Source organism: Panicum virgatum, chromosome 4N (assembly GCF_016808335.1).
Source record: "Panicum virgatum strain AP13 chromosome 4N, P.virgatum_v5, whole genome shotgun sequence".
Lineage (NCBI taxonomy): Eukaryota > Viridiplantae > Streptophyta > Magnoliopsida > Poales > Poaceae > Panicum > Panicum virgatum.
Window position 1 is genome coordinate 46841965 of NC_053148.1, and position 15872 is coordinate 46857836.

Sequence of the window (15872 nt, forward strand, 5' to 3'; positions counted from 1 at the left end):
CGTATGAAGAGATGACCCCCGAGCACAAGCAGAAATACGATGAGGTCAAAGCTCAGTTCAAAGCCGATCTCATCGGCTCTTTCGAGAGGAACCGCAACCACGGCATTAGGTGGAAGGGGTTCTCACCCGAAGGCGCTCTCGACAACGTTGACTTGTTCGTACCATCAGAGGAGCGCACCAGAGCCCTGCACGAGGAGATGAACTACATGGTGGCTCACACACTTCATCGGCATTCAGAAAGCCTGGTGAACGAGCTCGAGCGCGTGGCACATCGCATCGTCCAGGAGGTGATCAAGAACCAGTACTCCCCATCAGGACCAATCCTGGGGAGTCACAGGGGAGAGGACTCACTTCAGTCTAGGCTGCCATTGCCATATTCGCTCACAAATCCAGGTCCGCAGGCATCGCCGATCTACGTCGTCTACAAGATCGGCGGTGATCCCGGGGAGGTCCAGTTCCTGAACGAGCCCCCTAAGGAGATCCCGCACGGCTACACGTGCGTGTACATACCTGACAGCATCAGTCCAACACGCACGGGACATCTGGTGGGCACAGGAGCTTCAGGGGCAGATGCGAAGAAACAGGCATGGCTAGCGAAGTACGCTACCGGGCCGAGTGCTGAGCCCTCGGCCCCAGGAGTTCTTAGTGTGGATCAGATCAGCACAATACTAAGGGATCAGTTTGGCATTCTACCCAAGAGAAAGGCGATCGGCTATTCCAAGCCATACCCAAGCGAATACGACTTGATCCCGTTACCACCCAAGTATCGGCTCCCGGAGTTCACCAAGTTCAGCGGGTCAGAAGGGGCCAGTTCCATCGAGCATGTGAGCCGATACCTAACTCAGCTCGGGATGATTTCGGTATCGGATCCTCTGAGGGTCCGGTTCTTCTGTCAGTCTCTCACGAGACCAGCCTTTGGATGGTACACATCATTGGCCCCAGATTCAATCCGCACTTGGAGGCAGCTGGAAGATCAGTTCCACACCCAGTATCACTCAGAAGCTGCTGAAGCCGGGATTGCCGACCTCGCCCAAGTCAAGCAGAAGCGAGGGGAAAGTGTGTCGGAGTACGTGCAGCGCTTCAGAGAGGTTAAGAATCGATGCTACTCATCGCGCATCACAGAAAAGGAGGCAGGCGATTTGGCAGTTCTGGGGCTCGCTAAGCCGATCAAGGATCTGGCTTTTCAGTTGGAATTCACCTCTCTGGCGCACATGGTACAGAAGCTCACGACGTACGAACACTATCACCCTGAGCTCTACCAGGAAAAATTCAAGCGCCATGTGAATATGGCCCAAGCAGATGATTCTGATGATTCTAGCGGGGAACAAGAAGTGGATGTGGTAGAGTGGACCCGGGGGGCAAACCCCGTCCTGTGCAAGTGAGTCAAACAGAAGGGGCTTGTGAAGGGCTTTCATTTTGGCGTGGCCAAGGCAGAGCAGATATTCGACTTACTGCTCAAGGAAAAGCAGTTGAAGCTCCCAGAGAATCACAAGCTACCAACGACGCAAGAGCTGTAGGGGAGGCTGTACTGCAAGTGGCACCACTCGTTCACCCATGCCACGAATGACTGCAAGGAGCTGCGTCGGCAGATCCAATCGGCTATCGAGCAAGGCCGATTAATTCAGGCCCAACACACGATGAAGGTGGACAGTCAACCATTCCCACAAGCTAACGTGGTGGAGCTGTCAGATTTTAGACCTGAGGGCCAGAACTTGGCGTTCCAGATTAACATGGCGGGACCCATGCGCCACCATGATGAGCAGAGGAAAGAGGCCGCTTCTAGTAAACGGCCCTAGGATGAAGACGAGCCGGAGTAGCAACATGTTACTGAAGAACAAGTGTGTCACATCCGCAATCAACTCCCAGCTTCCAATCGGCTTCTGGAAAAATACCAGTATCAGTACAAGTTGCGCCGCCGATATAAACCGGAAGAGGAGGAGTATGAGCACCATACAGGGAGGACGCTGGGGAGGCGCCAGGCTATACGTGACCACTGGCATTGCCCGTTCTTTAGGTACTGTTGGAATTCTGGCATGAGCCGATTGCCTACTATCGATGATTGCTAGGAGTGCAGGCCTCGGGGATGCCAGCCAGGCGAGACATCGGTGTTCCAGTGCTTGGGGCCAAAAGCACGTCACGACGACCATATTGAGCGGCCATCCAGGGATGATCTTGAGATTGAAGGGGAAGATAAGTATCATCATCCACGATGGTGTCTTGAAGGGCTCAGCCGCTCACAGAAGCGCAGAGTGCAGCGCTTACGCAATCTCGAGGAGGCAGAAGCAAGGTACCTCGACGTGCTGAGGAAACCGTGTCCGGATCTCGCGGAACAAGTCAGGCACCCGCGAAGGGTGGAAAGGCGCCCTCCAAGGAGGGAGTGGTGCCCCAAGCAGCCAAGAGCCGATGGAAAGTCATCGGCTGATGTGAATATGGTGTTCGTGCTCCCATCGGAGTTTCGGGCGCCCCAACTGGAGGAATTGGCCGTCGCGCAGCTGGATCTTGGCCCACAGCCGATCATCTTCGAGAAGCCCAAGGAGAAAGGCTACAAGCACCTGAAGGGATTATATCTCAAGGGCCTCATCGACGGCAAGCCTGTGAACAGGATGTTGGTCGACACTGGTGCCGCGGTCAATCTAATGCCGTACTCAGTACTACGCCGATTGGGTCGTTCTGCTGCTGATCTTATCAAGACCAACGTGATGCTCAATGATTTCAACGACCAGCCGTCGGAGGCACAGAGCGTCCTCAATGTGGAGTTGACAGTTGGCCGCAAGACCGTCCCAACCTCGTTCTTCATCGTCAACAGTAAGAGTACGTACACAGTGCTGCTTGGGAGGGATTGGATTCCTGGCAATTGTTGTGTTCCTTCCATGATGCACCAGTGTTTGGTCCAATGGGATGGCGATGAAGTGGAGGTGGTCCGTGCGGATGACTACAACCTGGGATCGCGCTAGAAGACTGTGATCGGATCGAAGCGATAAAAAACAGATTGAGGCTGGTCTTATCCACTGGCCTCACAAAATAAACACATCCTGGCACGCTACGGAGCCTAGCAGGTTTAGAGAGACCGGTCCTAGCGACCGGCCCCAAAAAATAGACAATTCTTGTTTAGAGTCGAAACTGTTACATTGCGGACAGACTTTAGCTTGCTCTGGCAGTTGGTTAGTTAATGAGCATTCAGTTTCAAGGGGTAATATAGAGACGGCCGGCCCATGCGGTAGGTCGAAAATTTTCTTTTGTCATCTCCCCGTGTTTGTTGTCGACGTGGCAGATGATGACGAGTCGCCTGTGTCCACAGTCGATTTTACAGCGACGGCAAGTTGGGCTACGGGTTTACATCAGCTGACGATTTGGAGGAAGTTGATATCGGTCCCGGGGATAAGCCGCGACCAACATTTATCAGCAAGAAGCTAGACTCGAGCCAGCGTGAGCCGATTATAGCACTGTTGAAGGAATGCCGGGATTGTTTCACGTGGGATTATACAGAAATGCCTGGTCTGGATAGAAGCATCGTCAAACATCGGCTCCCGCTTAAGAAAGGATTTCGGCCGTTTCAACAACAAGCAAGGCAGATGAAGGCTGAAGTCCTGGAGGAGGTCAAGAAAGAGGTGCAAAAGATGTTGGACGCAGGGTTCATCAGGCCATGTAGGTATGCAGAATGGATCTCCAGTGTGTTCCCTGTACAGAAGAAGGATGGCCGATGGAGAGTCTGCGTGGATTTCAGAGACCTCAACAGAGCGATGCCAAAGGATGAATATCCGATGCCCGTGGCAGAAATGTTGATCAACGCCGCTGCCGGTCACAAAATGCTGAGCTTTATGGATGGTAATGCCGGCTACAACCAGGTCTTCATGGCCGTAGAGGATATAAGCAAGTCCGCGTTCAGAGTACCAGGCGCGGTCGGCTTGTTCGAGTATTTGGTTATGACCTTTGGATTGAAAAATGCCGGTGCAACGTATCAACGCGCCATGAATTACATTTTTCATGATCTCATCGGCAAGCTGGTAGAAATCTACATTGATGATGTTGTGGTCAAGTCCACATCGGCTGGGGGCATCTGGAAGATTTGCGTAAGGTTTTGGAGCGGACTCGGAAGTTTGGGCTCAAAATAAACCCGGAGAAATGTGCCTTTGGCGTATCGGCCGGTCAGTTCTTAGGATTCCTGGTACATGAGCGAGGAATCGAGATCGGCTTGAAGAGTCAAGAAGCGGTAATGACAATGAAGCCGCCCACCACGAAGGAGTTACAGAAGCTCATCGGCAAAATCAACTTTGTCAGACGATTTATTTCCAATCTGTCTGGGCGTATCGAGCCGTTCATGGGTCTGGTGAAGATCAAGTCCGAGGATGAGTTTCACTGGGGGGCAGAACAACAGCAGGCTCTTGATGAAATCAAGGAATATTTGTCGAAACCTCCAGTATTGGTTCCGCCTCAACAGGACAGGCCTTTCTACGTATACCTGTCCGTGGGTGACACTTCCATCGCCTCGGTTCTGATTCAGAAACATGACGATCAGGAGAGGGTTGTCTTCTACCTCTGCAGGCACATGTTGATCGCTGAGACCAGGTATCCTAAGATTGGAAAGCTTTGCCTTTGTTTATTCTTTACATGTACAAAGCTTCGACATATTTTGCTCTTGGCGGAAATGATCGTTATATGTAAATCGGATGTCATCAAGCATATGCTGTCGGCTCCTATTCTAAAAGGCCGATTAGGAAAATGGATGTTTGCGTTGTCAGAATTCGATATCCGATATCAACCTGCAAAAGCAGTCAAGGGACAAGCACTGGCGGATCTCATTGCAGACAGGGTCAACACTGACGTGTCTGCACTTTTTGTACATGCCTGGGCCATGTTTTTCGACGGATCGGCTTGTGATGATGGGTGTGCCGTAGGAATTCTTTTGGTATCGCCTCGTGGGGCGACTTATTCTTTTTCCATCAGTATGGCTACTCCATGCACCAATAATTTAGTAGAGTATGAGGCCGTTCGCAAGGGGATCGAATTACTCCTGGAAGCTGGTGCAGAAGCAGTGGAAATATTTGGGGATTCGAAACTGGTGATTTCTCAGCTCACGGAAGAATATAAATGTGAGAGCGAGCTTCTTTTTCCGATATGGATGCAGTGCCGTGAGTTGATGTCACAATTCAGGTACATTAATTTCCACTGGATACGAAGGACTTTGAACAGTGAAGCCAATGACTTAGCACAGATGGCTTCCGGATACAAGAAAACAACCGATGGGGTCGATGTAGAGGTTCAGTTTCTAGAACCTGGAGACTGGAGAGCCGATATCTTCAATTATTTGAAGGATCCGGCTCGGGGGGCACCCAGAAGGATAAGACTCAAAGCTATGAAGTATGTTCTGATAGGAGACGACATGTTCTACAGGACTTTGGAAGGACTGCTGCTTAAATGTTTGGGGCCTTCGGAGTTGAATCAGCTCTTGCATGAGGTTCATGAAGGAGCCTGCGGTGCTCATCAATCGGCTCATAAGATGAAATGGCTGATTAGACGATCAGGATATTACTTGCCTACCATGCTTGAGGATTGCTTTAAATATTACAAGGGATGTCAGGCATGTCCGAGATTCGGCAAGATTCAGATAGTGCCGGCATCAGTAATGAATCCTATCATTAAGCCATGGCCGTTCAGGGGTTGGGCCATGGATATGATTGGCCAGATTAACCCGCCATCTAGCAAAGGTCACCAATGGGTGTTAGCTGTCACGGATTATTTCACAAAATGGGTGGAGGCGGTACCCATGAGGTCGGTGGCATCGAAAGATGTGATCAGTTTCGTTAAAGAGCACATCATTCATAGGTTCGGGATTCCTTAGACCATTACGACCGATGGAGAATCGGTCTTTATATCGGAGGAATTTAGAAAGTTTGCCGATGACACGGGGTTCAAGCTGATCAGATCATCCCCATATTATGCCCAGGCTAATGGACAGGCTGAAGCATCCAACCAGAGCCTTATCAAGCTGATCAAAAGGAAGATCGATGAATATCATAGGTGCTGGCATGAGGTGTTGTCAGAGGCTTTCTGGGCATATCGTATTTCGTGTCACGGATCCATCAAGACGTCACCATACCATCTGGTCTACGGTCAAGACGCTGTGTTGCCATGGGAGATCTCAGCCGGATCAAGGCGTGTTGAGTTTCAGAATGATCTATCGGCTGAAGAGTATGCAGCCTTGATGAGCGATAATGTGGAGGATCTTACAGAGCTAAAACTTTGGTCACTTGAGAAGATCAAGGAAAACAAGGCTAAAGTTGCTCGTGCATACAACAAAAAGGTCAAGCCGAAAGAATTCCAGGTTGGAGACCTAGTTTGGAAGGTAGTGCTACCATTGGGAACTAAAAACAGGAAGTATGGTAAGTGGTCTCCTACTTGGCATGGACCGTACAAGGTTGATTAGGTCCTGCCTGAAAATGCGTACATGCTTGAAGAATTAGATGGTGTCAAGTTTCCTGTAGCCGTCAAAGGCCAACACCTCAAGAAATATTTTCCGAGCATGTGGGAAGGCGACTAACAAGAGCCGATGAGATCCATCTGGCTGCATTATAAAAGGCCAACATGTTGAGTTGGCCAGTAAAAAAAATGAGAAAGGCCAACACGTTGAGTTGGCCAGTAAAAAAAATGATGAGATGGGCCAACACGTTGAGTTGGCCAGTAACAAAAAAGAAGAAAGCAAAAGTGAGAGAGGCCAACACGTTGACTTGGCCAGCAAGTAAGAATTATATGAGAAGCAAGGCAGCCGATGTGTAACCATCGACTTAAGATGTTTTTAATCAATATGAGTTTCAGTTTAATAGGCAACCTTCTATGGCATGGATGCTTCTGAGCGTATGGCGTCGGCTCTTGCTATGACTTCTTCGTCGTCTTTGTCATCGCCCATTACTATCTATTGACTCAAGGTGTTGATTTCTGCAAACTCTGCCCGTATTTGCTCGGTTATTTCTTGGGCTTCTTGTTTGGAGTTCGCAATCGAGGCTTTCTCCTCTTGGATCAGTCTCTGTGCGATGCGGACTTTTTCTTTGAGTTCTGCCAGTTCTTTCTCCAGGAGGCTGAGTCACCTTGTACTCCCTGAGATATCGGCTTTGGCATCCAGAGTTGCCTTCTTCTGGTTTAGCATCTTACACTTTTCAGGGATGTCGGCTTTCAGAGGGATTTGAGAATGCCTTAGTTCTATCCTCTGTTGCGCTGCTTTCACCTCTGCCCAAAACAAGGGAATATGGCCGGCTGGCCAGAGTTTGACCCGAAGTGACTCTGGGAGTTGGGATTCTATCTGCTCGAGGACTTTCTATATTTTGCTGGAGTCATCGACCAGGGTACTGATTGGAGCAGATAGCAGATTTTTGATGTGTTGAAGCTTATCCGCGAGGTCAATTGGCTGCTGTGGTGGTGGTACCTTCGCTCCAGGGGCGATCAGACCCATTGATGTCGGGTCAAAGGAGAGCAAATCTGAAATATTGAAGCCTTGTGGAGATATCAGAGTTAATTTTGGGAGCAAGGTATATCAACAGAGTTATCGGCTGATTAAGAATCGGCTCATGCGGTGTTACCTGTTGTGAGGAAGAAGTGATGGTCAGTCCGAGTGTGATCGGCTCAGTTGGGGCAACAATAGCGACATCGGCTGTTGCAGTTTCTTCACTGCGAATTTCTGCTGGAATGATGGGTGGTTCTTGTTGTTCTTGGGCTTCAGTTGTTCCAGTATCGACTTGTTCTCTGTTGTGATGGGCTTCCAGTGCTAAGGATGTTTTCAACTGTGTCCTGAAGGAAAGATTACAATCAACCAGAGTACATGTGCATAAGAAAGGAATTTTTCAGAAAAAGTTTCGGAGAGTGAATTACCTAGTTGGTATTGGATTCTGATCGATCTGAGGGAAGTTGTGATGTCTTCTTGAGGATTCATCATGTGAAGGTCTTCCTTTTCTTAGTTGGGACTCGGGGGGGGGGGGGCAGCACTTTCAGAGATTTGTCTCCGCTTAGAGGCCGACTGGGGTGAATCTGGCTGAACAGTCATTATCACTTTCTTCATTGGCGGTGATCCCTTGCAAAAGAGAACATTAGGGGCGGTTGGGAGAAAGTGGAATGACTCCCCGTTACTGGTCATGGGTTCTGGACCATCTTGTTGCTGTAAACGAGGTGAGCAAGGTTAGCCAAGTAAAGCAATAGAAGGCTTAGAAAGAATAGGTGCATGGATCCAGCACCTCTGCTTCGGGGATTGTATATTCAGGATCAATTTGTTGCAGTAGAGGGCCTAAAGCTCTTTTGAATACATGAGTTTTCCACATTCCCCACCATGTGTTAAAGCCGGTTGACGAGGGAGTAAGGGATAGATCGGCTGGTATTGGAATGTGGAGATTGTCAAACATGTTGTAGCATCTTGAACTGGTGAGACCGTCAGGTAGATCGGCTCTACTCTCCACCAAGTGGTGAATATGGAAGTGGGGAGGGACTTGTCCTAGGCCGAATTGCCGAGCTGCTATGACTGGTTGATGGGTTTCATAACCTGGTTTGATGATTCTGTTGGAAGTGCTTATGCCGACAGGAAGGAAGCCAGGTCGGATCATTAGAGAATATAGATGCCGAGTGTTGTTGTCATCGGCAAAGCTATCCAGCCTAAAGGTAGTTGGGTTCTCAAAGGCTTCAAATTCGGTGAATGGAAAGTAGAGGGGATTCTCTAGGCCTTTGTAGAAAATTCTAAACCATTTTGCTGCATCTGTTGAGTTCAGTTTAATGCCAGGGAGGCTGAATAGGGCTTGGCCATAGCTGGTGCATCTAATTGGCTCGCCATTCTCGTCAGGGAAGGAATTCTTGGCTAGGTTTTGAAAGTTTGGAATCTGGTGCTGGAAGTAGAGTTGTGCCCATAACTGAATGAACCACCAAGGGCCTCCAGTTCTGAGTTTCCTTTGGCTGAGCAAGCTAGTTGTCATCAAATGGAGACATCTGTATGTTTCTCCGAGGAAAAGCTTGCCTAGGCTGGTGCGGTTGCCATGGGCCAGATGGTAAGCCAAAGGAAGATAATTCTTGGTTAGAGCTAAGGAAGGACCACAGAAGATGAAATGTTCTAACCAAAGATTTAGAAAGGCTGTGTGTTCCTTTTTACCTACTGGACCTTTCATTTACATGTGCTGGTTCATGTAAGTGCTCCAGTTTGTGCAGTCTGTTTTAGATGAAAGTTTGAAGGGGACTTCTACCATTCTGTGAGCTGCAGGATCAGGGGACCTAATGTCTAGGCCAGTAATCATGGTAACATCTAGCAGAGTAGGGGTCATGGGTCCATGACCAAAGAAGAAACAGTTCAGAGCATCGGACCAGAAATAGCCGATGGTCTTCAGAAAGTCTTCAGAAAGACAAAAGGATTTGGGATTGGAAGGATGTGGCAGAAGGATGTCTGACACCTGGAGTCCAGAGATTCAGAAGTTTATATATGGTGTCATATTTCAGAGTTTGATTCGTTCGAGGTTTAATGAACTGAAGAAAGTTAAAAGGACAGGCTGAATATTACCTTCAGGCCGCAAATTGCCGTATCGTCGTTTGAAGAACTCGTTGTTTGAGCTGCAGAGTCCGCCATGGTTCGGATCTGATAACTTAGGGTTTGGTTATTTTGCGAGCTCTGGTTCGAATCTTGGATGCTTTGTGAATCTTCGCTCGAACTTATGGAGTGGGATTTTCGAATTGCGCTCGGATCTGGAGTGTCTATTTCGAGTTTGAATCAGAGTGGAAGTGATGTTCTGTTCTTGTGCGGGTTACTTCCAATTTTGAATTTTGTCGGCTCTTGGATATTAATGAAGCCAGATGCGGTGCCATCGGCTTTTGGGGGATGATTCGAGCGAGCGGATTAGAAAATAAGGGATTTCATTGAAGTTGAATTTTACAAGCAAAAGAGCCGATTTGACAAAGGATGAATCCTTCGGCTACAGTACTACTTCTACAGTACTACCTACATCTACCGCTCGTAGGTACCTAGTACCAATGGTCCTTGGGGCTTCACGCTGGTGCATCTCCGCCGTCTCCGTCGTCGCTGTCGTCGTCAGCGCTGCTGTAGCTGCAAGCCTCATCGTCGCTGCTCTGGCCGCCGCCGCCGTCGCTTTCTTCCTCGCCGTCTTCCTCGGAGGACCCGAGGAATTGGAAGGCATTTCCAACCGTCGGGTCGTCGCCGCTGGAGGAGGAGCCGATCTCCTCTTCCGAGGAGGAATCGGCTCCATCCCAGGAGAACTGTTGTCGCTGTCGCTCTCCGCCTCCTCCTAGAACAGGAGTCGGAGGTCCTTGCCGTCGGTCTTGGGCTCGTCGTCTTCGGAGACGACCCTAAAGTCGAACTCCTTTGCATCCTAGTGCAGAGGGACGAGCACCTCGTACGCCGCTGTCGGGTCGTACACCGGCGTCGGCTCCCGGCTCTCAGGGATGGAGTCGAGGGAGGAGACGGAGGAGCTTGAAGAAGAGGGCGAGGAAGGAGAACCGATGAAGTTGGAGCTAGAGGAGGAGGAGGAGATTGCCATGGCTACAGGAAGTTGGGGTTTTCTGCGCTGTTGGCTGAGGGAGGAGGATGAATTTGTGGCGAAAGGAGTCGGTTCAGGGTAAGATTAAATAAGGAGAAAACAGAAGATGAATCGGCATTTTCACATTCCCCGAGAAGCCAGCTGCAGAAACGTTGCGTCTTCCGTGGCGGTTGTGGTGCATTTTAATGAGCATCAATGGGAAGATGAAGCGGCGAAGTAGTTTTGGAATTATCATTGCCAAAACCAGGGGGCATGTGTTATCGCCATAAATTAACAGGTTAACTAATGGGCCGCGAATGAGTTGGGCTTAATGAAGAAATTAAAGGAGGCTTACGAATCGGCTCCTACGTGAGCGTTTGGCCCATGTGGGCCATGTATCTTTAGATTTAGTTCAGTTTGAGCTAGAGATAGAGTCCGATATGGACACGTTAGTTTAGATTGTTGTCCAAGTCTCCGGACTATAAATATGTACTCTATGACATTTGTCAAGGAAGAACGTCATCACGTTTCACAAACAACAACTCTCGGCGCACCGCCACCCCTAATTCTAGGGTTTCGTCCAAGTAAGCGCCATGCTGCCCTGATCGCTTCTTGCGATCAGGGCAGCGTTGTTCTTGCTTTTACCTTGGTATTACTCGTACTGAAGCATTTTTTATGGCGAGTAGTGCTAGTTATCCTGATGTTCGTAGCATGATTTTTTAGTAGATCTATCGTGCTTTTGTTGTTTATCATCTACGAATATCATGTTATCTCTGCGTGTTCATGTTTTAATCTTATACTAATTCTCGTTGCATAGGAATTAGTCGCGTAGAGATAACACCCTGCTTCTTTTTTATCTATTAGATCTAATCTGTTATGCTTTGTTCTTATACTTAAGAATCGACTTAATATCTGCTAGGTTAGGCCTTGCAAACGGGTTGGATGATCCGGCGACACATTAGATGCTTTGCTTTGATCTTAATAGGGATTGTTCCGGGAATCGGCTCTTGCTAATTCTTAGGCCTCTGTCTTGGTTATGATTTAGTTATCTGTTATACTCGCTAGGCCTAGTTACGTGTAGGATGTTCCGATCTAGCAGTGAAGCTTTTACCGTCGTGGATTAGATTAGCTAGATTTAATTGAAGCAGTTTTTGCAGTTATTTGCTTTATCCATTACCATCTGGATATGCAGATCCAATCTGACACCGGGACTCGATCGGCTCTTTAAAGCCGATGCAAGAGTCGTCCCGGGGAGCCGACCACGGCTCGGACTAATGTTTACACGTGTTTGTGCTTGTAGGCAAATCGTCGAAGGCACGTTCGCACCTTCCTGATCAGTTATAGGTCAGGTGGCACGCCCTGCGTCTTAGAAAGCCGCGGCGTGTGCCAGGATTGCGGGCCGTTGACGAGGGAGCAGTGCCTGCCAGCGCCCCGGCGACCTCCCGGCTCTTCGTGTTGCCTGTCGCTACTCGCCGGTGGGTTTTGACCGACAACAGTAACGAAGACCCACAGTCGCGAAGAGACACGAAGTGGAGCGGCCCCACTGTCAGAATTCTGTACGGGATGTACAGCTGTAATTCCAGTAAGTTGTGTCGAGTCTTGTAACCTTACGTTTTTGCCCAGGGAATATTCCAAGATGCTGGCGGTTAGGGGTAGAAAGGGAATTTTGGCCGGGGAGTAGTTGAGTTTCTGGGCTATAAATACCCCCTGTAATTGTTGAAGATATATGGAATACAGAGCAAAAATGTTGTTGCTTTGATTTTTGTGTCATAATTACGTGTTGTTGTGACCTCCACTTCTCTAGCTGTTGTGACCTCTTCGCCCCGAAGAGTGTCTTACACCAATAGGGGAACGCCCCGAGTCGTCCACCCATCCATCGGCCAAGCTGCGCCTCTCTCCCGACAACTCTGTCCTCACCAAGATGGTCCGTCTCGGGGATGATCCCGAGAAGACCATCACCATAGGGGCGGAGCTGGGGGAGAAATAGGAAAGCGCGCTCATCACCTTCCTCCGGGCAAACACTGACTTGTTTGCGTGGAAACCGTCGGATATGCCCGAGGTCCCCAGGGAGGTGATCGAGCACCATCTCGCCGTGCACCCCGGTGCGCGGCCCGTCCAATAGAAGATCTGGCATTAGGCCCTGGAGAGGCAAGACTTCATCCGTGACCAGGTGTGGAAGATGCTACAGGCCGTCTTCATCCGGGAAGTCATCCACCCCGAGTGGTTGGCTAACCCTGTCATCGTCCCTAAGGCCAACGGTAAACTCCACATGCGCGTCGACTACACCGACCTCAACAAGGCCTGCCCAAAATATCCTTTCCCGCTACCCCGCATTGACCAAGTCATCGACTCCATGTGGGGTTCGACCTCCTTTGCTTTCTGGATGCGTACTCCGAGTACTACCAGATCAGCATGGCAAAGGAGGACGAGGAGAAGACATCGTTCACCACCCCGGTGGGAACGAACTGCTACGTCTGCATGCCCTTTGGGCTCAAGAACGTCGGTCTGACTTTCTAGCAGATCATGCGAATCACCTCGCAGGACTTGCAGTCCCGCAATGTCGAGGCTTACGTCGATGACATTGTGGTCAAGATTCGACAGCAGGAAACCTTCTTGCGGGACCTGTCGGAAGCCTTCGATAGCCTGCGCACCACCCAGCTCAAGCTAAACCCCGAAAAATGCATTTTTGGGGTACCAGCAGGGAACCTCATATGCTTCCTAGTGTCGAGCCGAGGCATCGAAGTGAACCCTGCAAAGGTGGAAACAATCGACCGCATGCAACCCCCGACACACCTAAAAGAAGCACAGCGCCTCGCGGGGTGTATGGCGGCACTGGGGAGGTTCATCTCCAAGCTCGGGGAGCGTGGCCTCCCCCTCTTCAAGCTGATCAAGAAAACCAGACACTTCAACTAGACAAAGGAGGCTGACCTCGCGTTCCGGGAACTCAAGAAGTATCTCACCTCCCCTCCGGTCCTAGTGGCACCCCGGGACAAGGAGGAGCTCCTCCTGTACATTTCGGCCACCCCACAGGTCGTCAGCGCGGTGTTGGTGGTGGAAAGAGAAAACACGCAGGACGATGCCGAGATGGCCCCGCCTGGGGATCACCCCGGATCTACTACGACACGACCTAGCGCCGGCATCCCGGACCCCGGTGCAGCCATCCCGGCTCCCAACGTGACCACCCCGGATCCCGGGGCAATGCCGGGGGCTCCCTCGATGAAATCTCGTCGGGTACAATGCCCGGTGTACTTTGTTAGCGAGGTGCTTCGGGATGCCAAGTAGCGCTACCCCCAAGCACAGAAGATGTTGTACGCTGTGCTCATGGCGTCCCGCAAGCTACGCCATTACTTCCAAGAACACGAGATCAACGTCGTCACATCGTACCCCCTAGTCCAGATTCTTCAGAACAGGGAAGGTACCGAATGCACGGTCAAGTGGGCCATCGAGTTGGCCGAATTCGAGCTATGGTTTGCACCGCGACACGCCATCAAGAGCCAGGCGCTCGCCGACTTCGTCGCTGAGTGGACTCCCATCCCGGACCTAGAGTCGGAGGAGGAAACTGCCATACCAATGTTCGATGGCAACAGGCCCTGGACCTTGGAGTACTGGTGCATGAACTTCGATGGATCCCTAACCCTACAGGGGGCTGGCACCGGGGTGGTCCTCACCACCCCGGACGGTCACACCCTCAAGTACGCCGTTCTGCTGGTCTTCCGAGCCACGAACAACATGGCCGAATACGAGGGTCTCCTTGCTGGGTTGCGGGCTGCCGTTGGCTTGGCAGTCCACCGCCTATTGGTACAGGGGGACTCCCAACTCATCATAAACCTGGTCTCCAAGGAATATCAGTGCATCGACCCTCAGATGGCTGCCTACGTAGCCGAGGTCAGACACATGGAACGGTACTTTGATGGACTGGAGCTGCGATGTTCCCAGGAAAGAGAACAATAAGGCTGACGAGTTGTCCCGGCTCGCTTCCTCATGAGCTCCATTACCCCCGAGATGTTCGAAGAGAAGTTACGCCGACCTACCATCACCGCTGCCGACCGTGACGACGGGGGAAGCCCGCCGTCGAGCAGGGGGGCCTAGGCCTTGCCACTCACTGAAGCCAACCACTTAGCATCGGCATGTTCTTAGGACCGGTCATGGATGGACAACATCCGCGACTACCGAAAAGAAAAGTTCCTTCCTGAGGATGATGCCACTGCAGAATGGATCGCGCGACAGTATAAACGCTACGCCATGGTAGGTGGGGATCTATATCGGCGCGGCACGGATGGGGTCTTTCTCTAGTGCATCTCTCGGGAAGAAGGTGGCGAGCTACTCGCCGACATCCACGAGGGCGAGTGTGGGAGTCACTCATCCTTTCGCACGCTGGTTGGGAAGGCCTTTTGTCACGGCATCTATTGGCCAACAGCCCTCCAGGATGCAGCCGAACTGGTTAAGCTCTGCAGGATGTGCCAGTTCCACGCAAAGCAGATACATCAACCAGTACAGGCACTCCATACCATTCCCCTATCATGGCTGTTCACGGTCTGGGGGCTCGATATTTTGGGACCTTTCCCAAAAGCCATCAGGGGTTATGAATGGTTGTACTGGTGATCGACAAGTTCACTAAATGGCCGAGGCAATTGCAGTCGTGAAAACCAACAAGAACTCGGTGCTCAAGTTCATCAAAGATCTGGTGCCCTGCTTTGATGTTCCAAATCGGATCATCACCGATAATGGAACCCAATTCACCAGCAATCTCTTTGGGGATTACTGCGACGACATGGGCATCAAGATGTGCTTCGCTTCTGCTGCTCATCCTCGCAGCAACGGACAGGCAGAGCGAGCCAACACAGAAATCCTCAGGGGATTAAAGACATGGACCTACAACGAGCTAAAGAAACATGGGTCCAGGTGGATAGATGAACTCCCCGCGGTGGTCTGGATAGATGGCACCACACCGAACCAAGCAACCAGGGAAACACTGTTTTTCCTTGTGTATGGCGCCGAAGCAGTCCTCCCTGCAGAAGTGACCCTTGGAAGCTCCGCATTAGGGCCTACCAGGAAGAAGATCAAGATCTACGGCGGCAACAAAATGTTCTCTACCTGGAGGAAGTTCGATGCCGAGCGGCGCTGAAAATAGCTTGTTATCAGCAAGCCCTCCACCGACACCACCAGCGCCACGTACAACCAAGGACCCTCCAAGTCGGAGACCTGGCTCTCCACCGGTTCCAAACACGAGAAGAGATGAACAAACTCTCACCAACGTGGGAAGGACCCTTCCGTGTGATAGAAGAACGCCGGCCCGGAGTGTTTCGGCTCACCGACAAGGACGGGATGCAGGTACCCAACATCTAGAACATCGAGCATCTCCGTAAGTTCTACCCGTAGATA

General features: G+C 50.7%; 1 protein-coding gene across 1 annotated transcript; it reads left to right on the top strand.

Annotated features, from left to right (window-relative positions):
* Positions 1 to 15108: 15108 nt before the first annotated feature.
* On the top strand, positions 15109 to 15615 carry LOC120669468. The gene has a single exon (XM_039949215.1). It carries the CDS (start codon positions 15109 to 15111, stop codon positions 15613 to 15615), a length of 507 nt encoding a protein of 168 aa, XP_039805149.1.
* The last annotated feature ends 257 nt before the right edge of the window (positions 15616 to 15872 follow it).